Source organism: Dermacentor albipictus, unplaced genomic scaffold (genome assembly GCF_038994185.2).
Source record: "Dermacentor albipictus isolate Rhodes 1998 colony unplaced genomic scaffold, USDA_Dalb.pri_finalv2 scaffold_11, whole genome shotgun sequence".
Taxonomy (NCBI): Eukaryota; Metazoa; Arthropoda; class Arachnida; order Ixodida; family Ixodidae; genus Dermacentor; species Dermacentor albipictus.
The window spans coordinates 2,457,460-2,484,082 of record NW_027225565.1 but is presented as its reverse complement, the minus strand read 5'-3'; the positions used below and the strand labels follow the sequence as shown (position 1 = coordinate 2,484,082).

The 26,623-nt window shown below is 47.9% G+C and overlaps 2 protein-coding genes and 1 pseudogene across 5 annotated transcripts in view; 1 reads left to right on the top strand and 2 right to left on the bottom strand.

The window, feature by feature from the left end:
- Positions 1-26,623, bottom strand: part of LOC135896560 (uncharacterized) — a 208,958-nt gene that overhangs the window by 80,081 nt on the left and 102,254 nt on the right. The window lies entirely within an intron of this gene.
- The window catches only part of LOC139051339 (uncharacterized), a 49,831-nt gene that overhangs the window by 21,826 nt on the left and 1,382 nt on the right, over positions 1-26,623 (top strand). For 2 of the 3 annotated variants that reach the window (XM_070528362.1, XM_070528363.1), the window contains 4 exons: positions 5,480-5,693; positions 11,680-11,831; positions 17,296-17,417; positions 21,859-22,006. In XM_070528362.1, the coding sequence (XP_070384463.1) occupies positions 5,480-5,693; positions 11,680-11,831; positions 17,296-17,384 (455 nt within the window). In that variant the 3' untranslated portion in view covers positions 17,385-17,417; positions 21,859-22,006. Of the gene's footprint in view, positions 1-5,479; positions 5,694-11,631; positions 11,832-17,295; positions 17,418-21,858; positions 22,007-26,623 lie in introns of those variants that run through there. The other variant, XM_070528364.1, reaches the window with a different exon arrangement.
- Positions 15,537-15,716, bottom strand: LOC139051408 (U2 spliceosomal RNA; annotated as a pseudogene).

Sequence of the window (26,623 nt, the reverse complement as noted above, 5' to 3'; positions counted from 1 at the left end):
CATGCACAAAAAAATCAAGCAAGAAAGAGGGCAAGGGGCGCACACAGGTTAGACCACGTTACTGCGTGTGAATGTCGCACTCGCTTGTCGGGAACAGCCATTTTAGGCAAGAGCGGTAACATCCCTTCAAGGCTTGCGGTGGAGGCCCGTTTAGTAAAAAAGCAACAGAGGCGGTTTCTTAGCCGAATCGCCAATTGTACTGAACACCTCAAGATGCGAATTTTTCAACGCCCGCAATTCTCGTGCATACGTCGCCATGTGACGTGGCTGTATACTCTGTGCGCATGCGTGGTAAGATGTACGTTTACGCAAACCGTCCCCGCTACTCAACAGTCCGAAGTAGCGCTTGTGTGCGTCCCTTCTTCATATGAGTGCGTCCTATATGTTGGGCCAACCGAAGGGCCCGATTTTTATCAATCACACTCTTATGGAGCCAACAGTAATGAAGCAAAGGAATAAATGGTGAAAGTTATTTACAGCTTTTATGAACTGCAGAAATGATGGGCCAAATACAAATGGACGAAAAACAACTTGCCACCGATGAGACCCGTACCCAGAACCTACGCATTAGGCGTGCGTTGCCTCACCAATTCAGCTGCGGCACTGGCGGACGTAGAACACTCTTTAGACCAATGACATCACGTAGAACGTGAACCTTCTAAGCAGGCAGGAGACCAATAAACCCTCCTATGCCAGTTGGAAACGTCAAACCTGCCGGAGTTGACACCCTCGCTATTCAATGGCCGAGGAAAGGAGGAAACCGAGGGTCCCGATTTTTCGTAATCGCAACCACGCACTATAAGGGGGAAAAAAGGAAGAAATTGTCTATTAAAGTTAGTCTATGCCACAACCTTTAATCCTTTTCGGGTTTAACTGCTACAGGGGATGCATTTTTACTGCATTTCTCGTTAGTACTTAAAAAGCTAGCAGTTGCTCTCTTCCAGTATTCTTCAACGTAAGAGCGGTTAGTCTTCCCGATACTACTCGAGGAAGCAATTATTCACATTAGCAATATACTAATTAATTAAACAAAACAATTGGGTTAAAAAAGACCCTCCAGACTTGGACTAGAACTCACTTTTTCACGAGCCAGAACACCCTAACCACTGCCCCATGGCAAATCGGTTGAAACAACACCATGGAGGTATGGAGCAAGTTAAGCAGCTTAATTCAGGAGCGGCAATGGAACAGAGCCTCGGCACTTTGTGCATGCTACGCGGTGAGAGTCCAGTGTTACGTGTACTTGTAACAGTAGGCGAGTAGAAGAAAGAAAGCAGCCCGATAATTCTTCGCATGAACAAACCTAGAACAGAATCTAGAAAGCGCCACAGTCATTGGCACAACAAAAATAAAAACGGAGCGAGAAATATGGGAGGCGCTTGCTATAGCAAAACAAAAAGAAACGTGCGTAAGCACTCCGTCCATCGCGCTTATCAAAGCTGAGGTTGAGTTTGCCAGGGCGAACGGGTGCCAGTGAACCATGTATGCCTGACCCGAACCATGATCACATTCCGTGATCTTGTCATATCTTTTACACCCCCCCCCCTCGCGCCATATCTCCTTGTATATAAGCGCGTTTTTTAACATTATTAAACAGTTGGTAGTTTGCGCTACGTCCGTCCACGTCCTGTCCTTTCTTAATATCGTCTTTGTAAAACTGAGTGCAATATAACCATGAACGTTCACCAACTAGCCCCCTTTATTGCTTTACTAAACCTAGAAAACATTGCGCGTTGTATATGTGTGGCCCAAACGGGGCACGCAAAGTGACAGACAAACTTCTCTGTCATTTAGAATGTGCCCCGTTACCGCTACACATCGCTTCACTCGAGTTACGAGAGGAAGGAACTTGCACCAATGAGCGGGAGCCAGTCCATGGAAGTGTCTTGCGCGTTTAATGGGTATCGTTTATTCATAGTGCGCACGTCAGGCGCATGGCGCGTCACATTCCACCATTTAGCTTCCATGGGATTTTCTAGCGATGAGGCGGAGTACTGGCCTGCGTGTACCTAGTTCAAACTGGCGTTGAGATCAGGCTAAGAGGGACGACCGTTTCTGTCGTTTCACTCAACGACACGAAGGGAAAAAAAAGCATCCGCATCGGGACTAATTGTTGGCGTTCTTCCTGCCACTGCTCTCTTTGCGACCAAGGAACTTAACGCTTACTTTCCCACACTCCTGTACTTACAGTCCCGTTGGACGAAAGCGTCTTTCTTTAGCACTAACTGTGTAGTTACCCTCGCTTACCCGCGCACGTTTCCTAGAGTCTATTAAACCAAGATATAATGAAGCCAGCGGAAGCGAAGGAGAATCTCGTTTTTCATTGATCTGTGGAAGTGATACGTGAAAAGGAAATGAAAGTGGACGAAACGACAAGTTACCGTTGACAGGAGCCAACTCCATAACATCTGCTTTATTGGCTGACTGCGGGTTTCGTAACACGATCTTGCCCGACAGAGCGTCCTTCATTAACTTGCTTTCAACTATGTCGATACCTTGTGACTAACGTGCGTCCAGCTAGTAATCATAAGGTACGTAAATATTAAGCGCGATAAAAAAAACGCGAGGTTTCTTATTTCTGCTAAACCGCCGTTCCGTTTACGGGGTCCTCAAATGGAACTACTACTACGAGGCAGCGTACGCGTCGTTCTTCTACCCCCCCTCTCTCTCTCTCTTGTTTTTAATCGGCAACACGTCGTTCTCCTATTCGAAATCACTGGCGCGGAACTTTGGCGGCACCATCGGATGGACATCGGTCTCAGTTGTAGCGTCGTAGCTGTATTTTCGGCACTGGTGTGCTTGAAAGCGCACCCTTTTCCACCTAAAGCTCCAAACCGAACTGCGGAAGATAATTACAAAGCACGCTGTAGTGAATAACATGTCTACGGTGTGGGGTGTGAGGTAGTCGAAAAACCATCTATGCGGCTTTCTAAACTTATCCTTGAACCCCTGACTCTGGTAGGGCTAAACTGAATCAGCATGTATTTCCAAGAGACTGGGAGCAAGTCAGATTGGTTGATACGGCACATTTAGGCAAAGGAAATAGCGGAAACAAAACATAGACCGAGGAAGGACAATACACATAACGCATAATTAAACAATTGATTTGTTCGAAACTGGACGCATCTGTGCCTACAAAGACGACGCTCAAATTGCGTGCTACATGCCATGCGTCCATTCAGTTTCTGTTACTGTAATCATTTCTCTGGGTTAGCGCATGTACAGTGTTCATCCTCAGATTTTGTTTTATTTACACGCTGTTTCTTTGCATCGTGTTGTCGTCTTATTCTTTCTGCAAGCTTGCACGCTTTATGCCTTAGTTACTACCACGACAGGATTTCTTGTTGTCCGACCGCCAATGAAGCACCGAGAAGATCCAAAGTCATACGCGTCTGCCACAGAAGTCCATCGTAGGCTCAGCGGCGAAGCTGGCCCTGGTTGATGCGTTAAAAGTAATTTACCTGAAGCAATTAGGCATTCTGAGATTGTAGTGGCGCGTTTGCGCCATGACATCTATTACTGAACAAAATAGACTTGCACGGAGATTTTCGAACACGTGTTTCCAGGGTTGAAGACATCCGGGACCCTTTTGACAGGGAATGGCTGCTCCTCGATGATGCGGCTTTGAGCGGCTACCAGACCAACCACGTGTGAGCGGGCCCTTAAACAGTCCCGACGCGTCGAAGCGATTCGCTGACCTGGAAAAACCTCCAGGTTAAGGTTCAGCGGTTCCGCGGTCGCCGACTTTCGAAAGCAGGAGGGCGAAACTTCGGCTTAACTGCCGTATCGAGAACGGTCTTCAAAGCCGTTCGACAGCCTGCTGCAGCAGATCTAAATCGCCAATGAACTAGTCCTGGACGGTTTCCCACGGTCGGCCTGCGCGGTGCATGCACTGCCGTGGTTCGGGACACTTGCGCCTAGCCTGCACGCTGCCGGCGTCACGGACACGTCGCCGCCGACTGCTCACGTCCCTACGCCGCAGTGACGAGACAAGCGGAGAGCGCGAGTATCCAATCACTGCAGCCATGCCCGGCCAAAAGCTCGCGATTTGACCCACGGCCTCAGAGATCAGGCGACAAGAGCTGCAGAGACAGTGCTCGCCGCCCGGAGGCCACGTTTCACGCTGTCAACAGTAACATGCCGTGTTTTTGCTATAGTAGCTTACAATTCGCGCGATGACAACGGAGGTGCACTTTCAATGCGCAACCAGATAAAATGGCACAACGTCTTAACTGAAGAAAAGTGCTCCGCGCGCTTTCGGCTCACTGAACGGACACTGATATCTAAAAAGCGAGAAATGTTTTAGAGCGCAGCTCTTTGGCGTCCGTTCCTGGGTTTCGCGTCGTCGTCGTCGTCGGCGTTGTCGTCGTCGTCGTCGGCGTTGTCGTCGGCCTCGTAACCAGCTCGCCGACGAATCTGCTGCTCCGCCGCCGCGCATGCGCGCTGTCGGCTCTCCGGGCGAGGGAGGATGATGGAAGGGAGGAGGAGAGACTGTGGAGGAGGGCTGGCTACACAAATGGCTCTTTGGCGTCCGTTCCTGGGTTTCGCGTCGTCGTCGGCGTCGTCGTCGGCGTTGTCGTCGGCCTCGTAACCAGCTCGCCGACGAATCTGCTCCGCCGCCGCGCATGCGCGCTGTCGGCTCTCCGGGCGAGGGAGGATGATGGAAGGGAGGAGGAGAGACTGTGGAGGAGGGCTAGCTACACAAATGGCTCTTTGGCGTCCGTTCCTGGGTTTCGCGTCGTCGTCGGCGTTATCGTCGGCCTCGTAACCAGCTCCGCCCCCCTTTCATCCCCCCAGCGCTAGCAGCGACCGACTGATACCGCTTTCGTGAGTCCGCTACCGCACTCACGAAAGACGTCGTGCACTTCCTGCAACTCGCATTAACCGTCCATCGATCCACACCGATGTTAGTAGTGGGGGACTTTAATGTTGACATAAAGACAAACAGCAATTTCCTAACACTTATGCGGGAGAACATCCCGTTCCTCTCGCTCGTAACGCGTCCCACGGCTGTGACAACCTCGCGAGGCACTTGTATAGATCTCGTCTTTGAGAATCAAGCATTGGTGTACCAAGTCGAACATATATCAGTCTATTTCTCCGACCACAAAGCTTCCTTCATGACTGTCAAGAACTGTTAGTGGAGTCTTTGTTAAAGGAATACGTGTGAAAAATAAAAAAAAAATTCTGTGATAGCGCATACATGTGTTGCTCGATTTCTTTGCCTCAATCTATCGAAAACGTGAAACAGCTTATTTGCTGCGCTCAAATTTCTCATTAGGAAGTAACGTAATCGTCGGTAATTTTTTCTTTTGTTTTTCTCGAATTCAACACGGTCAAATTAGCCTTGCCGACAGGGCTGCTGGCGTTAACAATCTTTCAACGGGAGCGACCTCTCCAATTGGGGAATTAAGATGAAACACGTTCGAGAATTTCTTTTTGCGGCCCCCCAACCTTTCTCGTAACTCCCCCTTTGCAGTCTCGGTCAACGAGCTCGTGTGCACGGTCGGGGCCTACGCGATCTTCCCCAGCATGATCCCGACGGAGGGCCTGTGCACCTACATCTACTACAGGGACGTCGCAATTGCTCGCGGCACTCTGCACGGCGTCCTGGTCCCTGAAAGCTGGGCGACGTTCCAGAATGAGATGCAGAGCCGCAGTCGACCTTTGGGCGGCATCGGCTTCGATATCCGGTTGGTGATTCATTAAAGCAAACCAGCGTTCTTGACGCGATACATTCTGGCCAAACATAACAGAGCAACTGTTAGAGGCCAGCTCCAGCAGAATTTATGCCCCGTAAGAAGCCTATAGTTTTGCGTAATGCAGGCATACAGAAACCTCTCGGGAATACGCCGAAATTGAGATACGAGCGGATGCGTTGCGAAATGCTCGCGAAAGTAGTTTTTTTTATACTCAAAATATGGCGGAGAAACGCCCCCACAGGGGCATGCCAGCTGCACGCTAAAAGATATGGGAGACGACAGGGTGGGGATTAACATCCGCCACACGTCCGCCAACCAACATGTACACGCGCACTCAGCTTAGGAGCTATTTAAAGGCTGCTAATGGGAAAGTTAGGCAGTTATCAGCTTTGCAACGATTGCTTCAGTAATGCCACACAACTGTACTTATTCTATTAGCAATGCAGCCAAAGTGAAATTTTGCAGTAGTTTGCCTTTAAGGACTGCAAATTTTTTTACGGCCGCGTTAACGCAAACGCCTGCCACCAAACAAACTTAAGAGGAAGCTTTAGCTCGGGTGCTCCTATCTAAATACTTGTAAAAGGAGAATTTGTTTTTCTCGGCAACCACTGCACTAAATTTGACTGGGTTTGCTGCATTTAAAAGAAAAACTTAAAATCTAGTGACTGTTGGTTTCGAAGTTTCGAGTTAGGTCGTTAATATTTTATAAAATATTGACAAATATTGCAAATTTTCAGAAAACGAAACTATCAAGTTTACAACTCTGTAACTCAACAAGAAAGTAAGATATCGCAATTCTGTGAATTGTATCTGATAGCACATCTAAAGCGGACAAAAATGGTATGTTACACATGAACTTCAAAAAATTTAATAATATGTAATTACAACTTTTGCAGAACCCTCGCAAACAATGTAACAAATTCACGTAAGATGTAAAATGACATACAATATTTGTCCGCTTTGAATGATCTAATGGATGCCGTTTACAGAACCGCGATATCTGTTCTTGATGCAGAGCTATCAGTTTGTAAACTTCATGCTTCTATTTTTTTTCAAACTTCTGAATTTTTGAAAATCTTTCTAACAAAATTCAAGCCCTAAATCAAAATTCTGCTTCCAACAGTTACTAGAATTTATCTTACTCTCTCAAATACAACAAATTTCATCAAAATCGGTCCAGGGGTTATCTCATAAAAACGTTTTTGAGTTTTTACATGTATTTGAATTGGCCGCGTCGGAGTTCGGCCCGAGCTAAAGCTTCCTCTTAAGCTAGGCCGACTGGAATGCTCTAAGGTTATTGGCTAGGGTCTGTGAATTTCACAGTCATCAAAATATTTGGCTCCGCTGACTCACCTTTGAGGTTTAACTTGCAGCTTTCTCGAAAGCTGCAAGTAAAGTTGAAAGGAGAGGAATAAGGAAGTCACCAATAAATTGATAGAATGCCAAGCAGTACTGAAAAAAAAAAGGAGTAGCGCATTGACTGAGGGAGGCCATAGTGGATGGATTTGTAGTTGCAATGAGGAGTTCTGTAGCATGCGCCAAACAAAGGGTAAGAGACAAGGGTAAGTTAGCGTTCCAGCTCCCTAAATGAATCTTGTATCTCGTCTTCACCAACGGAACCTTGCAGACTAAGTACAGGTGAGATTTAAAACAATTGTTTCACTGCGTTTTCAAAATCGCTGGTTGTGCATGCAGTGAGCAGGACGCCTCGGGGGCAGACAGTGATTGTTGCATAGGTTACGACGAAACAAACGAAACGCGCGAAGCTTTTCATGCGCGATTGGCTGGCAGAAATAGTCACTGATACACGCGCGGTTACACAACACAGCCAACCCGTTTTTTTTTTAAGTGAGGGGTTTCTTTTCAAATTTCCCGGACTTTCCCGACCATCACTGCGGAGGGCTGCTGCTGCGTATCCCACTAGTTCATACATTTAGAAAAAAAAATTGAATTACGTGCCTGATGGTGGTATTGAATCTCGGTCACGTACCCAGCATAGCAGCGTGGTGCTCTGACCAATAGGAACCAATCGCATTTATAATACTGTCGTGCTAACGCCAACTGCATCTTCCAGATGGTCGTCGTGCGTGTCACGTGGTGTGTCACACGCAGCAAGGTTCTCTGACCAATAGGAACCAATCGCACTTATACTTCTATCGTGCTTACGCCAACTATATCTTCGAGGTGGTCGTCGCGCGTGTCACGTGGTGTGTCACACGCAGCACGGTGCTCTGGCCAATAGGAACCAATCGCACCTATACTTCTATCGTGCTAACGCAAACTGTATCTTCGAAATAGTAGTCGTGCGTGTCACGTGGTGTGTCACACGCAGCACGGTGCTCTGACCAATAGGAACCAATCGCACCTATACTTCTATCGTGCTAACGCCAACTGTATCTTCGAGATGGTCGTCGCGCGTGTCACGTGCTGTGTCACACGCAGCATGGTGCTCTGACCAGTAGGAACCAATCGCACCTATACTTCTATCGTGCTAACGCAAACTGTATCTTCGAAATAGTAGTCGTGCGTGTCACGTGGTGTGTCACACGCAGCACGGTGCTCTGACCAGTAGGAACCAATCGCACCTATACTTCTATCGTGCTAACGCCAACTGTATCTTCGAGATGGTCGTCGCGCATGTCACGTGCTGTGTCACACGCAGCACGGTGCTCTGACCAGTAGGAACCAATCGCACTTATACTTCTATCGAGCTAACGCCAACTGTATCTTCGAAATAGTAGTCGTGCGTGTCACGTGGTGTGTCACACGCAGCACGGTGCTCTGACCAATAGGAACCAATCGCACCTATACTTCTATCGTGCTAACGCCAACTGTATCTTCGAGATGGTCGTCGCGCATGTCACGTGCTGTGTCACACGCAGCACGGTGCTCTGACCAGTAGGAACCAATCGCACTTATACTTCTATCGAGCTAACGCCAACTGTATCTTCAAGGTGGTCGTCCCGCGTGTCACGTGGTGTGTCACACGCGTGAGCGAGAGTACACGCGCGCGCTCCAGTTTCCCTCGCGCCAAAGACCCAGAAGTAAAATGGCCAAACCTACAGCATTGTCTTAACCAGTTCACGAAAGCTTCACTACGCATCCGCACAATTGTGTTTGTTAACTTGGATATGCCAGGTGTGCGCGTGCGTGTGTGCAGATTATGCCCAATAATATATTCAACACCTGCGCAACAACTGACCTCTTCAATCCGCATGAAATGAGGGCTCCACAAGAACTGCTCCGTGGCCTTGCGCTGAAACACAAAACTTGTTGCCAAAGGGATGGTGCAAGTTCTGGGTGATCCGGGGTTCGTTGCGCGCACGTCTCGCACTCGTGTCGAGAAGGCTGATGTCTCCGGTTCACCGACAGCATCACCCCCGAGCAATAGAGCTCATGCTGACGTCTTCCCCACGGCGAAGCTCTTAACCGTTATCATCCTAGGCCGATAAGGCAAGTACCTTATAAGGTGTACCTGGCCCGGGCGCTCTTCACCCGCCCGGGTCACGTACACAATGGGCGAGCGTTTTTGAGTATACCTGCCCGTCGGCAATGGTAAAGACCGCTGTGACCAAAACCTTGATGTCGTTGAACGCTCGAATTCCTTTCACTCTGAATAACGGGTACATTCCAGGACCGTGGTCACATTTCCTACAAACGGCGGTAGCCACAAATACGGTTGCACCCTGTCTTCAATTCAACTCGAAACCGTTACTCCGTCTGAGATGTGTGGCTTCCGAAGACCACGCCGGTTTCGCGCTACGCATGACGCAATCGGAGCTCAAGTTAGACTCGCGGCTGACTTTCTCAGAGGAGTAGCTCGCCAGTGCGTGTGTAAATGGTCTCGTTCTGAGAGAGTTGGCTACGCCATAGTTGGTATAATTTATCAGACTCAAACATGTGCATGCTTACCAGGAGAAGGCCTACAAGTGGGCACTTCGCTGCAGAATTTTGACGCTTGCTCGTCTACGGCCGCTTCGCGTTCAGCACGCCAAGAATGGCGTGACGAGACTCGGGCAGCAAGACAGACATATTCAAAGCTTTTGACCACGGCTCTAGTGTGCCCGTATCCATATGGACTGTGATAACAGTAGATTCACTCAAGCGCACGAGACCGAACCATCAACTAGTGAGGCTGGGTCGAGGGGCGGGGAGGGGGGGTAGGGGGGGACATTTATTTACGGAATTGCCCAAATAGGGCTGCAGTGATGTAAAACATCGGTATTTATGAAAAATTCGCCACTGGCCTTCCGTGAAAGATTCATGCGTGCGCCCCGCCCATTTTGGCGAAGTCTTTTGCTGCTTCCAATTTATGTTAACTACCTTCCTAACGGCCTTAACTCATCGACAAAGTTGTTCGCCGATGACTGCGTCAGCTTTCGCCCGATAACCAATAAAAACAATTTTTATATGTTCAATCTGACCTTGACACCATGTATGAGTAGTGTAACAAACGACAAATGACTCTCAACGCAACTATATGTAAAATGACCATTTCTCGCCTCTGCATTCCTTCCAGTTCTTTTGACTATCTTACTAATAGAAATAAATTAGATCGCAGTACGAAGAACCAGTAATGTTTGGTGGTGCCATCACATAAACTACATTACAACAAAGCTAATCGTTCGCTGAAATGCCTTCGTAGAAACTTTAACCAAGCCCATTCAAACTTTGATCCAGTATTATATAAGACAATAATTCGACCCGAACAACAATATGCAGCGCTGATATGGGATCCTCATCAAAAGACTCTAGTTGACTCATTAATCTATCGAAAACTGAGCGGCAATATTTATGTTATCAGATTATAACCGATCTTCAAGCGTCACCTCAATGAAATATTCTTTTGGCCTTGACCTATGTCTTGACTTGATAATACGACGAAAAGTATTTCCTCTTTTTCATAAGATCTGTTTCACAATTCAATTCTTCAGGCTGAATTCGTCTCAGCACCATCCTACCATTCATCGCGCACGGACCACCCTAACAATAGCCCCTTCTTTCTGTCGCACTAACTTTTCCTTACATTCCTTCTTACCAAAGACCATCAAAGAATGGAATCACCTTCCCGCCTGAGTTGTTGCTACAGAGGATAGCGGCTCTTTCAAGACTGCCATCATAGTTCTCTTTTCTAATTAGATGCAATTAAAATTTTTTCACTATTTCAGTAGTATGTGCAGATGTAATTAGATGTTTTTATTTTTCTTAGTTGATCTTGTTTTCATTATTTTACTATCTCACTATTTGTTTCACTATGGCGTGTATGTAAAACGTATATTATGATGTATATTGACATTTATATTAGGATGTCATCTTTTTTTTCTTCTCTTTTGTTTGTTATACTATTTCACTGCAATGTAACCCACCCCCTCTGCATTGCCTTATAGCCTTGAGAGTATTCAAATAAATAAATTACGACCTACCTCAGAGGGCCCACAACAAATTTGAAATAAAATTAGATATATATAGTATTACGTTATCCTGGTCAAGCTTGTAAAACAAATGGGCGCACCATGCTTGGGAAGCGAGCAGGATCGCAAAGCTTGACCGTAAGACGTACAACCATACGCTGTAACAGCAATTAGGCACATAAACTTTCTAATTTGTGAATGAACGTAACTTGTGCATATGACTACGTCGTAAATGTAGCCTAACGCCAATACACTCTCTGCAAAACGAACAAGGCATTTCATGAACCCTGTGTTGTAGTCGCTTCCGAGATGCAACCTATACCCTTTTTTTTCCTTTTTTGTCTTGTCTCGAAGTCGTGGTCGCTAGAATTTCGCTCGTGTCTGTACATTAGTAGGCATTGTGAAATACTGCCTGTCACTTATGACGAAAGTGTGTCGCGCAAGAAATCAGGTTGAAGTGCCAAATTTTGGTGAATTTCTTGCACGTGGGATATCAGTGAACGAACGCCTCTGCACAGATCGAAGTGACAAGGGCACGACCTTCGATCTCGTTCGCTCCTTCCAAGGTACTCAAGCGCCGCCGACTTCAACGGAACGATAGAGGAGAAGCTAACGGAACTTGTACCGAAAAACATCAAGCACTATGGTGTTCTGAACGTGTTGCAGAGCGCGCAGAAGATCAGGGCGCTGTACGACAAAGCAAAAAAAACTTCTTCAAGTAAGTACATCACTCCTCCTGGTCCGCGCCCCTTGCGCCATTAAACATCAATCATCAATCAATCAATCAATCCTGGTCCGCGTGTGAAATATCGCACTAATGCCGCTTGTCGGTGTCGTTTATTCTGAAAGAGCTTAAGGCAGACACCATTTGCACGATACGAATTGTTTACACTGCCTTCCTACATACAAAGGCCACTGTACGAACAAAATCAAAAAAGCATGAAACAGACATCGCATACCATGTACACCTGTACATTATGGCCGAGCAAGAATACTGTCTTAATGAGCCACGTACCGTAGTACGTCGCAGTACCATCTACGGTCACTGCTAGATTCTTACGCACCTTTGATAGATGTATGGACATCATTCTCACAAACAGTAATAAAAACAATTGCAATGCCTTACTTGGAACACCCACACCCACAATTATCAAATATAAATACAACGCTGTTCATTGTTCATTCTCAAGAGCGGTTTGTTCTGGACAAAATTTATTGCGCGCGTCTGCAGTGGAACAGGCGTCACTGCCGCCACTGTCAAAGGCCCCGTTATCACTACAGCCCCGAACATATAATCTTCGTTGCCACTTATGGAATGTGAGATACCGAATTTCTTAAACGCCTTGAAGACCAAGGCAGCCTCACAAACTGAAGGGGTGAGCTCAAAGCTGCCACAGCTCCCTTAGCTGCAGCGACGTCTGCATTGGATTCGATTAAAGAAATTTGAATCACTTTGACGATAATATGTTGCTGTTTTTATGTAGGTTTCGTATTCGAATACAGCACACATGCGATTAAATTTGTGTACTTTTCTTGAAGAAAAGTGCGTGCTATAGAATCGAGTAAGCGTGGTATGTGCCCCGCGTATGTGCACTTTACGTGCCGCTAACGTTAATATACGTGCCCACCGGGGTTCGAACACGCATATCCACGTGACCGCCACCTGTCCCAGTGCGGTAATCGACGTGATCGTTACATGTCCAGTTGGTGGCCATGTAGGAGACTACGCGGCGGCTCAGGACTGAACTGTTCGAGTTTGGTCGTAAAGAAGAAAAACAAATCGAGGGCGCCAAAGATCAATAAGACCAGGGACAGTTGTGCGATAAAACAAAACGCGATTATGAAAAAATCAGACATTTGTACTATATACACTGTGTAGTTATAGAACAAACAACGTTCAAAAATTTCTATAGAAATTATACGCGAAGTGAGGCGTGCTCTTTTGGTTGTAGGCAGGAAACACAGTAAAGGGTGGGGAAAATGGACGAGGAACTAAGGCATGGGGACAGATAGGGAGAGAGAGAGAGAGAGAGAGAGAGAGAGAGAGAGAAAGGCTGAAGCAGGAGTGGCGACAGCTTATAGGGCAGAATTGATTTCGCACCTTTTGAGCTGCGTAGTACTCTCGCAGTGCAGCATCGCAACATTGGTTATTGGTAGTTTCCTCTGCCATTGTATCGTTGACATGGACAGCAATGGATTACGCAAGAACACGAAGTACCGGTCATAATTTTATCGCCCGCATAAATTGAATCGCACACTCGCTTAATAATTAAATTGACAGGCGTGGTTTCACGCACTTGCAGGCAAACAGACATATCCAACTTGATTACCACGATCACTCACTGCCACAACACTGGCTTGTAGTAGAGCGCCAACAGCGGTGAGTGAACGCTTCGCGCTGCCTCTCGCTTCGGCTTGTCTCCCAAACAAAATATAGCGCGGCCTCCAAGACAACGTGCGCAAAAACACAGCGTGCTTGAAGCCACCAGCCATCTCGGCTCGCCCTCAACTTTTCCACCCGCCGCAGACTACCTCCGAGATGTAACACACGCGAGCCGCGTAATGTGCTGACTCGCGCAGATACCCGTGCGCAGCCACTTCCGGTCTGGAGGAGAGGTGCGCCGTCCTCACCTGGTGCGCGCATGATGACGAGACCTACAGTATCGGACGACTGCCTGTATAGTTGGGCAATGGAATAACACCAAGCGAGACTCGAGACTCGCCGCCATCTTTCCCGGATAAATTACGCGGCACCCCGCGTCACACTATGGCACTATGCAGTCGATGATCAACGTTGACCTCTGCAAGGTCAAGTGCCTATGGAGGCAACTGGGACGCGCTGCGCTAGGCTATAGATTTTCTTGAATATATTTTCTGTAGATTCTCTGCATGCATTCCGTTTTGGCAGCACTTCTAAAAGTATGCAGGGCTTTTCTTATCCGAGATGTACTAAAACAAAGCGGCCGTGGCTGTCATTCACTTGCCGCGGCGGCATCCAGTAAATCAATTCGCTAAGTGCTAGGAGAGAAGGCAACTACCGTCCGTTCCAGGCAAGCAGCGTTATCGGCGTAACTGAGGAAAGGGCGTTTTGGTGATTTAGCGGTACGTGTGGCAAGAGCGGACAATTCTGCTGCATTGTGCATCACAGAAGAGAAAAGAAAAAAAAAACAGTACGGCATCGGCTCTGTACTACTGGCCCGGTATGGGGGACCGTGACTTCTCCCCATGTTATCGCAATGTGGTTCGTGTCGAAACGACGCAATGCCCGACATCCACAGCAGCGGACCTCCGCAGTAGACAAAGACACACACTGCTCAAAGAAGAAGCAGGAAGTACCGCATCTAGCACTCCCCCGCCCCCAATGTAGACTGCGGACACTGCAACTACAGACGGGTGCAGAAGATACAATTATCTAGCACAGCTCTGAAAGCACAGTCGGCCACCAGAAACAATACAGGCTTGTCTATAGAGCCAGCAGCTTTTGTTTAAACTGAGAGCGCGCAAAGGGGAATCTGGATCGAAGTCGGGCCTTGAACATTTCGTTGTCACATTACCGCCCAACATTCCAAAGATTACGAATGGCGAGGAGTACGAAGAGCCAAGAGAAATGAACGGCGCACAGTCCAACTATCCCGGAAACGCAGCATATCCAACGAGCTAGAATCTATATGTAGCAAACCGCTGTGTCAGTGCATAAATAATCGAAACACCAGAGCACACGCGCACTACCGTAGGCGCACACGAATTATGCGAGCGTCTTGTTAAGCGGAGTTGCTGACTACTAGCGAGTCCGACAGACGCGCTCAACTCGACAGGGTTTCAGAGGCGGCATGCGCATATGTACGTAGCGCAATTCGAATCCATTTTAACCGCAAGGAGCATTTGCTTCCTCATTACCACGCAGTCGTGCATGTGCGAAGGAGAGTTTTCTGGTCATTTTTTTTACAGCGAAGCTGCATATGGCTATACTCCGTTCCATACACATAGCGCGTCAACGCTGTGGAAACTACGCAGGAAGTTCGATCAAGTCACTCCGCGTGTTCAGTCTACACTTCGCGGCGCGCCAAAAGCGTTCGCTCGCGCGAGCATGCGCACGAGGCTCCTGGCGACTGGTTGCCAATAAAAAATCCGAAATGAACAGCAAAAATAAAAATGATCCAGAACAATGCATTAGCAGTCGTATACCACAGTGTGTTTGATTCTAAGAATTAAAAGTTATTTCATTCGATACTGAGCCTATATGAAGAAGAGTAGCGCACAATCACGGTCAGAAAACATCGGATTAAATCCAAGCGCGAACGAAGCCACTGGAAGAAGTATCTCTAGCCTCCACAGCGTTGACAGTAATGTATGAAATGGCGTATAGGTTCCGGAAAAAAAAATGCGTTCCTCTATGGAGTTCTTTTCTCCCCATACGTGGGCCGATCACGAGGCCGATCCAGAAGATAGTGAAATACCGGGGCGAGCCGCGGCAGAGGTGAAGGAGGCATTACGCACTCCGCCAGCTTACAAAAATTACTTTAATATGCTGGGTCCAAATAGAACCCGTATCAGATATTATGCTGATAAGAACAGATACTACGCTTTGACCCGCGTCGGCCATGTCTACGTTTGCATCACCCTCTCTTTGTCGGCGTTCCAAGCATTTGCGTATCTCTTCCACTCTCCTTTGGTGGCGGTGCCGCAGGCCTGCTGGCCGCCAAAACCACGAGGCGGAAAGAAATGCGAACCATCCCTGTGGGGCCAGTCGCGAAAACTTGGAAAGCTTTACCGTAGCAACGGCCAGGTTTCAGAGGGAGTTTGAGGGGGAACCAATTTTGTGCGGTCTGTGCTGTCTGTGACCGCTTGCGGTTTCCGAGTGACCTCACAACCACTACTGCATTGCGCGACGTTCACCAACGCACGATCGCCTTGACTACGGTGAAGCAAAGTGTGCCCTCGGAGTGCGGTGAGGTGCGCGTCTTTTCTACGTGCCACGATGCGTTAGTAAGAGGTTCCGTGCCGCGTTTTGCAGAAATACATGGGCATGCACAACCCCCGGAGCCCCATCATCTTCCGAGGCACAACATCGTGGAGGAGCGAGTAGTCGCATATCTCGCCTTCCATATATGTGCATACGGCGCTTCACGCACGGCAATGGACAGTTCGCCATTGAAGGGCCCACATACACAGCTTCACAAGCCATCCACCTTCACAAAGTGAAATGGCACTAAATTATTTCATATCCTCACACAACCGGCATTGCGGATGCGCGGAGGCGAGGGCCATCTGGTGGTGTTGCAAGGAACCCAGCGGACTGAGTGGCGCGCGTACTGTGCTGTGATTCGTTGGCCTATTCGGCAAGCAAACAGCCAGACGGCAGTGACGGTCACAACACACCGGCGAGGTACAAAAAGGAAAACTTTGCCTTTAAAGGACGGGAACGGAAGCAAACGAGACAGGAAACACCCATCGTACATTATCACTTGAAGGTGCAATGCGTGTGCGCTGCTCGAAGGGGTGGTAAATGCGTATGCGACGCAACAACCAGTTCATGGACTTGTTAGTCGAAGGTCAAGCCCACTTATGACTACAGAATAATCACATATATATGGAATGCGCTTTTGCAGGTAAGCAAAGAAAGCAAAAAGAATAATTTCGGTCTACAGGTGTCGAAAACCTAGGTTAACACCCTGCGAGACTGGTATCTCGCATGAGGTGAAGCGTCCAAAACAAAGGGGGACGCAGAGCGTGGAGAGATCCCCCTAACTCGATTTTTTTTATTCCGCTAAGAGTCATGACTTTCATTGCGGCCAGCCTTCTCCTCGTCAACGCGTCTTCTGTCCAAATCCGCTTCTTTATTAGGATAATTTAATTGTACATGAGGTTCTTTGCACTCTAGTGTGTGCTTGGCCTGCTTGCAGAGAAGTGTCACGCTGGCTTTATGAAATAGAAGAATTGTGAACAAACACAAATCCATATTCATCATAGTATATTCATGGCTCACAAATACCATTTTGTGAAGGTGAACTATAAACTAAAGAAGCAAGAAAGCAGGAACAAATGCCACGCAGATAAAAACAATCAAAGAACGATCATCATTACTCGTCTTTTTATTGTTTGCCAATTATCTCGACCTAGTATTTTCAAAGGTGCATGCGCTGATTTCGTCTTATTATGCTTTCTAACGCATTTCTTTCCAGAAGCTAAAAAACTTTCAAGGCAGCGACGCCAGCAGAAAAACGTTAATAGCTCTCGGAATAACCAGCTATCAAGAGCCAAGCGCGTATGAGCTCCTGCAGAACATTTTTACCGACGCTGTCAAGTAAGTATATAACGGTTAAGGACGCCATTTTTTTTTTCATTTCTCGCTTTTAGAGCACAAGAGCCCAAAGCCCAAATGTGTTTAGAGCACAAGAGCCCAAGAGCCCAAAGGTGTTCAAATGTCCATTGTGTTCTATTTATCAATGTCGGCTTCTCTGGGGAAATTTCTAAGAAATAGAATTCTACAGAACCAAACCATGCAGCCTATTGTCTTGTATTTGCAGCATAAATGGCTTTCGCGTGAACTCGCCCAGTCTCACACTTTAACATTGTGACACAGTAAGACCCGTATATTGTACCGCAAATACTCTGCGAGACAGCAAGCACCGAATCTCTAGTGTTGCATGTTACGTTGTTACGAATACAATAAAATCGCAGTTTCGCCTGAAAGTATAGACAGCTATACGAAGTAAGGATAGTACGTCTATCGGCTGTACAAACGTGTAAGCAACTGCATGCTAACTAAATTAAGAAGCATGGTGCCACGAGCACGCAGGCAAACATCAACACATTTCACTCGACGACCGCGCACACTTGCTATTACAGAGCTGGAGTGAAAAAGCGCGGCAGGGGCGGCGAGAGAATTCACCTTCGCGCTTCCTCGTCAACGCGAACTAAGTGGCGATAGCACAGCCCACACGAAGCTATCAGCAATCGGCATACTCTGTCTGCATCGCAGATCAATTTATGACAAGGTTCACGCGAGGTGTCACTGCACCCTACGCGATCCCGGGCATTAAGCAAGCCGAAGCTGCCTTCCACTTGTGAATTTAGGCTTCGCCAAGCAAGTACTTCCAAAGGGGCTTTCCGTAGCCCACCTTTGTCCACTGCAAGACTTTCAGCTAGGCCTCCGATGGCCTAGCTGGCCTCAACATGGCCTCGGATGAGCACGCGGATTATGATCATTATCATTATTCGCAGCATGATCGCTAATACAGAGTTATAGCACAGCCAGCCAGCGGGGCAGCGGGCCCAGCGGGCCAGCATAGACTCCACTGCGAATGCGCGGTACCACATGCACAGCGGTGTCTACGCTGTCGCGCTGAGCCCGCTGGCCCACTGGCTCTCTGAGCTATAACTCTCTAATGACCTTCCGCCTGAACACACTGTCATCCTCAGATGTATTCTAGAATCTTATCGTGACAATCTCCACTTCAGTAATTGGCCTTTGGGCGAGGCATTCGTTGTCCCGCATCGCATACACAGCCATGCAGGCTCTGTTCACCGATCGTCTCTGTCGAGTGTCTGCGTCTGAGCGAAGCGTCATTCAGCAGGGAGAAAACAGTAAAGAAGATGCTTGCGAAGAACATTATCCAGCCATCCTCCACTCCCTAGGCACCTCCTGCTGTTTTAATAAGAAAGAAGGGTGGATCACGGCGCCTTTGTGTGGACTATCAGTATCTCAAGAACACTACTAAGAAAGACGCTTACCCCTTACCGCGGATTGACCATGCTCTTGAGTGTCTGTATGGTGTCGCTTACTTCTCTACTATAGACCTTTGATCCGGATATTGGCAGATTGCTGTGGACTCCAGCGACCGGGAGAAAACGGATTTTGTAGCTCTTGATGGGCTTTACTGTCGGTCTGCGCAATGCCCCAGCCACATTCGAGAGAAAATGATGGGCTCTCTGCTTCATGGGTTGAAGTAGCATACATGCTTATGTCATTTTCTCAACGTAATTGCGTTTTCACTCACATTTGATACACACCTCGAACACCTGTCAGCAGTTCTTGACGTCTTCCGCCATGCCGGACTTCAGTTGAATTCATTAAAGTGCCGTTTTAGCCATTGTCGCATTACAATACTTGGCCTATTGTGGGCGCTGCAGGTCCCAGTGAAAAAAATTCGAGCCCTGAAAGACTTCCCTGGGCCCAGGTCTGCCAAAAATGTTCGCAACCTTGTGGAACTCTCCTCCTATTTCCACCGGTTTGTGAAGAATTTTGCAGAGATTGCGATTTCTTCGTAAACAAAACGCCCCTTTTACCTAGGGTCTTGCACAAGTCACAACTTTCTCCGAGCTAACCACAATCCTCACAACGTCTTCCATTCTGGCCCACTTCGACTCATCAGCTCAAACCGATATCCGCACTGACGCAAGTGGCTACAAGGTAGGCGCCGTCTCGGCCCAACGTCAACGCGGAGTGAATTAAGTCGTCGTTTATGCCAGCAGGCTGCTGTGCGTATCAAGGCGAAATTACTCATTTACTGAAGGTGACTGCCTCGCTCTCGTGTGGGCAGTGGAAAAATTTCGCCCTCATCTATTTGGCCGACCATTCACAGTAGTTTCCGACCATCATGCCATCTGTTGGCAAGAGTACACCTGCATAGTAGTATTCAAGATAGAAAGCTTGCACAAAGATGCGTATTGATTGTCCCGCTACCCTGTGACCGACTGACTCTTTGCACACTGAATACCTCAATTGCGTCTTTTCTGTGAGCCATTTGATTAACATCGCCGAAGATCAAAGTAGGTATGCGTACTTAAGAGAAAAAATCGAGCGCCTGGAATCCTCTGCTAGCGAGTCCTCTGTGTGAATGTCCTCTGTGCATGCTGAAGGATGGTACTTTACATCGGCGTAACGTGTACCCTGACGGTCCTGAGCACCTCCTAGTTATGCCATCACACCTGCGCTACACAGTTCTTCGTGAGCTGCACGACGCCCCAACCGCTGGCCACCTTGGTTTCACACTCACACATGACCGCGTGAGCCATCTTTTCTATTCACCTGACCTAGCTCACTCCGTACAACGTTAGGTCAGCGCCTGCGAGCTCTGCTAACGCCAAAAGAAACCGCCTGCACTTCCTGCTAGGTATCTTCAACCCATCGACGTCCAATCTGCACTCCTCTTCCGTGAAGGTTTGGGCCATCTCGGACCTTTTGCTACATCTGCTTCAGGAGACGAATCGAGTGAGCTATGCAATGACATGAGTATTGTTGACCAGCTCTGCTACAGACGTGGCGGACATTCTCTTCCGTGAGATAATTTTAGTACCCGGTACCCCACTTCAATAGCTGACTGATTGAGGCCGGACCTCCTGTCGGAAGTCATCGAGGACATCCTGCGCGCCTAGCCCACGCAGCACAAGATCATCACGCCATACCTCCCACATAAGAAAGGGCTCACCAAGCGCTTGAATCGGACGTTACCAGACTTTCTTTCAAAGTATGTGTCGGCTGACCACTGTGATTGGGACCTTGCATTGCCATACGCGACATTCGCACATACTTCCCCTCGCCACGGCACTGCTCGATACTCTCCTTTTTATCGTTCAGACCTGAAGCAACTTTACCGTTAGACACATTTATTCCTTCCCCTGCAACTTCAACGAGGGAATATGCACGCTACGCCATTGTCCGGGCTGATTACGCCCTGCAGATGGCCTGTATTAGATTTATTGCCCCCCCCCCCCAAGGGAATCATAAGCGCCGTTATGGGCAGCGACACCATGACGAACACTTTGCTCTAGGTGACTTCGTCCTACTTTGGTCCCCCTCCCGGCATGTGGGCCTTTCTGAAAAGCTCCTTCCTCGCTACACCGGCCCATACTGCGTCCTTCCACAAGTGGTTTACGTGACGTACGATATTGTGCCCGCTTGTCCCGCATTAAATTACTTCAGGTGCAAGGTCAAAATTAATCCGAAGCCCCACACTACAGCGGCACTCACGATCATGCAGCAGTTTCGGAATGTAAAACAAAAAAAAATTGAATCTAAGTTTCTTAAATGAAAAACACGATAAGCGGCTCATTTGCGGGGAGGTGTGTTAGACGTGTTCTAGCGTGGTGCTGCAAAACCGCTTGGATGAGCCCGAATAAATTACTCGAATCATTCACCCTTAGGCGCCAATGTCGGAGCGCATAGCGGACTGCCAGAAATTGAGCTCGACTCTGAAACTACGCCTTGCGGAATCCTTTTCATGAGAATATTGCTTATGCGAATAATTCCGCAATTTGTCCTTCGTAATATCTGTGCCTGTTGTTTTTGCTTCAATTTTATTTCATTTTGAACCGTTGTTCACCGTGAAAGTGCATCACAAAGTGCAACATTTTTCTGGATCTTAGATGCAAGCGCTGCGTTTTTTTTATACCTCTTACCTGGTCACCATAGATGTATTGCATGCCCTTTAGGAGTGTGCATCAGTCCATAAATACGTTCTCACAGAAGGTGAACGGGTGGTCAGAGAAGCAATGTTTCGTAGCTGAAAGCAGTGTTTCGCGAAGCGCACTTGTCTCCGTCAGGGAACAACTGCACGTTGCCACCGTCGTTGCCTTGGCGAAGGCAGAGCCCTATTTCGAAACGCAGGCTCCAGCCAACGACATCCCGTCATCTGACGAACTTTGTTGGTTGCCTGTATATGGACACGAATTGTCATAAACAAACTTTTTTGTATCTCCCGCTCATCACTGAACAAGGCGTACTGTGCTTCAATTTGCTACAGCAACCACGTGGCAGACACGGTCATCGCCTACAGCTCTGTGGGGTGGACCGAGGGTAAAGGAGTGTGCTACAGCCACCCACCTTCCGTTTTCGACAGCAGCGCGTACAAGGCATCTGCTGCCAAGCAAGCCGGCCGGGCACCTGACATCGTGAGTAACGTGCTTCCGTTACGAAAAACGTGACCATCTATAAAAAAAGCAAGGTAGAGGCGTGCAAGTTTAAAAACTTCCGAATACGACTCCAATAGTCTCTAAATTCGTGTGCGATTCTAGCAGTAAATATTCGACGTTGTCGAATATTCGTTTCTATCGAATAGTACAATGGAAAAGAATTACTGCCGTCTGTAGGGAGGAATAAGGATTCCAAGCGGAAGCTCTCTCACATGATTGTGATGCAGGAAAGCCGCAACTGCCGCGCGTACGGCAACATTGGCTGAGCTAACGTATGATGTAGACTGTTTCTGTGTAGTGTAGTTTCCGGTCGTTAAATAATCCTGCTTCGAACTATGCAACACGCGAATTTGTTGTCTCGATGTAGCCAAAGCAACATATTGCTTGGTCGATCTCACGATATTTGGATTGTTTAAAGCGATGGACCAAATCTGCCAAAGAATACCTGTAGGCTAATCCGCCGGTCAACGAAAAACATTTGAATTATGAGATAATATACTCACCGGAACCACGACATGATTATGAAAAACGCCGTATTAGTGGATCCTGAAATAATTTTCACCACCTGGTGTTTTTGAACGTGCACCTAATGGCCGACACGAGTATTTTCTCTCCTTTTTTTTGCATTTCGCACCACGTAAATGCGGCCGCCTCGGACAGGACTCGATCCCGCGCCCTCGAGCTCAGCATCGCAATTCCACACACATTTGACTATCACTGGTTTATCGCTCAACGAACGTGACACTTTCCGACGCGCATGTGGCGAACTTTGTTTCATTGTTATCAGTTTCATGAGATAGGATGACTACATATTAGTTACATCTAATCTACAAATTTCAATGTGTTAAAACTGAGCAATATTTGGCATTCCATGCGATAACCGAAGGCCGTCTATTTCGGCAGCAATTATATATGCACATTCAAGGGGAATTTCCTCCATCGGTGTCGCCGTATGCTGTAGGTGCGAGGAAAAGCTCGCGAAGGCGAGCGCAGAGCACAGTGGCTTGAATCGGCGCGTCTTCTCGCTCGTGCAGCAAGGGAGGCTAGGGGGGAAGGTCGGTGAGTTGTGTACGTGCTTGAGGGGGAGGGGGAAGGGGGTCCGGTTAGTGGGCATTTCCTCTTCTACTCCGGCTGTGGCGGATGAGCGCGGCAGACCGCGCCCTCCCTTGGAGGTCGTCTGTGTGATGGGTTCGAAGGCTGCCCCACCAGAGATAGCTGATGGCTTCGTGTGCGTTTTCTTCAACATGCCTAGCATTGAAGTCACAGGCAGCACGAAGGCGAATTCGCTCCTAGCATTGAAGTCACAGGCAGCACGAAGGCAATTCGCTCACAGCATTGAAGTCACAGGCAGCACGAAGGCGAATTCGCTCCTAGCATTGAAGTCACAGGCAGCACGAAGGCGAATTCGCTCCTAGCATTGAAGTCACAGGCAGCACGAAGGCGAATTCGCTCCTAGCATTGAAGTCACAGGCAGCACGAAGGCAATTCGCTCACAGCATTGAAGCCACAGGCAGCACGAAGGCGAATTTGCTCCTAGCATTGAAGTCACAGGCAGCACGAAGGCGAATTCACTCCTAGCATTGAAGTCAAAGGCAGCACGAAGGCAATTCGCTCACAGCATTGAAGTCACAGGCAGCACGAAGGCGAATTCGCTCCTAGCATTGAAGTCACAGGCAGCACGAAGGCGAATTCGCTCCTAGCATTGAAGTCACAGGCAGCACGAAGGCGAATTCGCTCCTAGCATTGAAGTAAAAGGCAGCACGAAGGCAATTCGCTCACAGCATTGAAGTCACAGGCAGCACGAAGGCGAATTCGCTCCTAGCATTGAAGTAACAGGCAGCACGAAGGCAATTTGCTCACAGCATTGAAGCCACAGGCAGCACGAAGGTGAATTCGCTCCTAGCATTGAAGTCACAGGCAGCACGAAGGCGAATTCGCTCCTAGAATTGAAGTCACAGGCAGCACGAAGGCAATTCGCTCACAGCATTGAAGTCGCAGGCAGCACGAAGGCGAATTCGCTCCTAGCATTGTAGTCACAGGCAGTACGAAGGCGAATTCGCTCACAGCTACTTCATCACGGCAGCGCTTTGACGACGGTTGCCCGCGGTCATCGATTGAGATGGGTTCGTGTTTGCCCATGCGCTCGTGACAGCATGCTTTTACTTTAGTTAGTAAGCGAATGTTCATAGCATTGTATCCACCTGATAAAACTGCTAGCCTTACTTCATTTAGCTATCTAATTGGCTATCGCAATCGGTGGTTCACCTTTCGAGCGAAAGTGTCTTTCTGAAATGTTTGCGATTGATTCGATGGAAACATCCTATTATTGGACACCCCTATAAGTCTGTAAGCTACAGCTTACAGCTGTTACATATTTCAGTACGTTGATGCCATTCTTTTAATGTCAAATCATAAAGTGTACTCAGCAGCTATCGCGAATTTATGAAGGGATTGTCGACAGAAACGACACGTTGCTGTAGCAGTCGAATTACAGTCAATAACAAGAAAGCTGCAGCATGGCCCATCTGATGATGACAGTCAACGGTAATGCGTTGGCATTTATTCAACGTAGCCACAGAACGCAATGTCACCGTCGACACGACGAATGCATGAGGCGTCAACTGTAGCGGGACTCCTTTTTTGCGCTTGCCTAACAACACTCAGCGTATATCCAGGGCCGCCACCATGAAGCGCCGAGTATTGATGGATTGAGTTGCTGCCTTTGAGGAAACCCTGTGATGGTTATACCGCAAATATACCGAAATATACTTAACGGACTGTAGGTTCATTGAAACATGAATCGCCAAGGACTTTGTGTCGAGACCTTTTATTACTTTCCTTTCTTTTAATCTAAATGACTAAATTCGGGGGCCGATAAGCTATTAGCGCCGCTAGACAGGCAGACTCGGGATCTCATACAATTGCATGAGTGCAAGATTTGGTATGCCTTTTTTTTATGAGACTGTAGTCGACTGCCATTCGCTGTGGACTCCCGTCAGTAAAGCGGGCAAGACGAGAATTTTTTGGTGGGATCAATCAGTGCCAGTATTTACAGGTCGACTACATTACAGTTAAACAAATCATGAGCTCTGAAGCCGCCTATAATTCGAGCATATTTCTTTTACACTACCTGGTAAACCTGCCTCATGCAACGCCTATTGTTGATATATCATCATGAGTATTGATAGTTGTCTGTCTGTAAATATTGCCCTGATTGCTCTCACGGTCTATGCATCTCAGAACAACAGATTGTTGTAAGGGGTAATGGAAGTAACAGAGACATGCTTACTGGAATGCGAAACAGTTTCATCGACAAACTTCTGGCACATTGCCACCGTCACAACAAAATACATAGTAGAGAAGAGAGGTAAAACATATATCCTGTTACGAGAAAACGGAAGAGGGAGAAAGTACGCGCAATCGGGTATCGCTTCATACGAACACGTGCATGTGCCGACTTGGAGCGCTCGCTTACTGCCATCAGGATAAAATAAGGACATGTGCAAATTATCAACAGCACTAAAGTTCCGTTTGCACTTTGCGTCGAAAACGCTGCAACACTGGCGCGTAATATGCACTCTAGTAAGCGAAAACGGTCCTTTTCTGCATTCACGCAGCAAGTCGTCCGCTACCGGGAAGTGGACGCCAGAAGGCGCTCAATGGCGGCGTGGTCACGTGCTAAATAATGGCAGCGTCCGTGCAGTGGCGCTGTAAACTGGACCATACATGCGGGCGCGCCATGGGCACTATAGGTGCGCGATGCCAGCGCCACAACCTAACGAGAACTTAGGCCCGTATTCTAAAGCAACACTCGATTGGAAGCTCTAGCTCACCTCCACCGAGTTAAGAATAACGCCGCCTATTGAATGAAGAAGGCACTACGCCTCTCAAGAATTCCCACGAGGTGTCAGCGAACCGCAGTAACATCTGTCGAGAGGCAACGCTGCCGTCCACTTTCTCTAGCCGAGGTGAAACGTGTGGTGCCGGGACGTTCCAGAATTCTGGGGTTAATCTCGCTCCTCCTTCAAGCGAGTAAAGTGACGGATATTAGGTTTCGCAGTCTACCGTCCCGAAGCGAATACCACAGGTAAGGGGGACAGTAAGTTGAAGGCGGAGTGCTTGCACAAAGTATCGTTTCTAGCAGCTCAACATGGTAGTCTTGTAAGTCCTCTCGGGGAAATGACGGCACTATGAACACACGAGACAGTCGGTCTGCTGAAAATATTCCTTGACAGGGACATTCTCTGAGGGTCGGGGGGGAGATTAGATGAAGGGCACCTCAGAAGGCACTTCCTCCGTGGTTCAGACAAGTTGGGTTCGTCCACATAATTTTGGTAAAAACGTCCCAACACGAGCTCAGCTCGCAGGCGGTATTTTGCCCTTTCTAGCGATGCTGTGAACGAGCCTAATTTTGTCTGAGTGCTTTTTGTTGCTTTTGTTACATAGCAGCACACAATTCATGGAGCACTGCAAGCTGAAGCCAATTTATCGTTTCTTTTTTTGAAGTAAGACATCTTGAAAAAAGAATTTCCATTTTTTGTAAGTATTCGGGATAATAGCATGACACAGAAGAGCTTCACGATGTAGTTGGCGCGT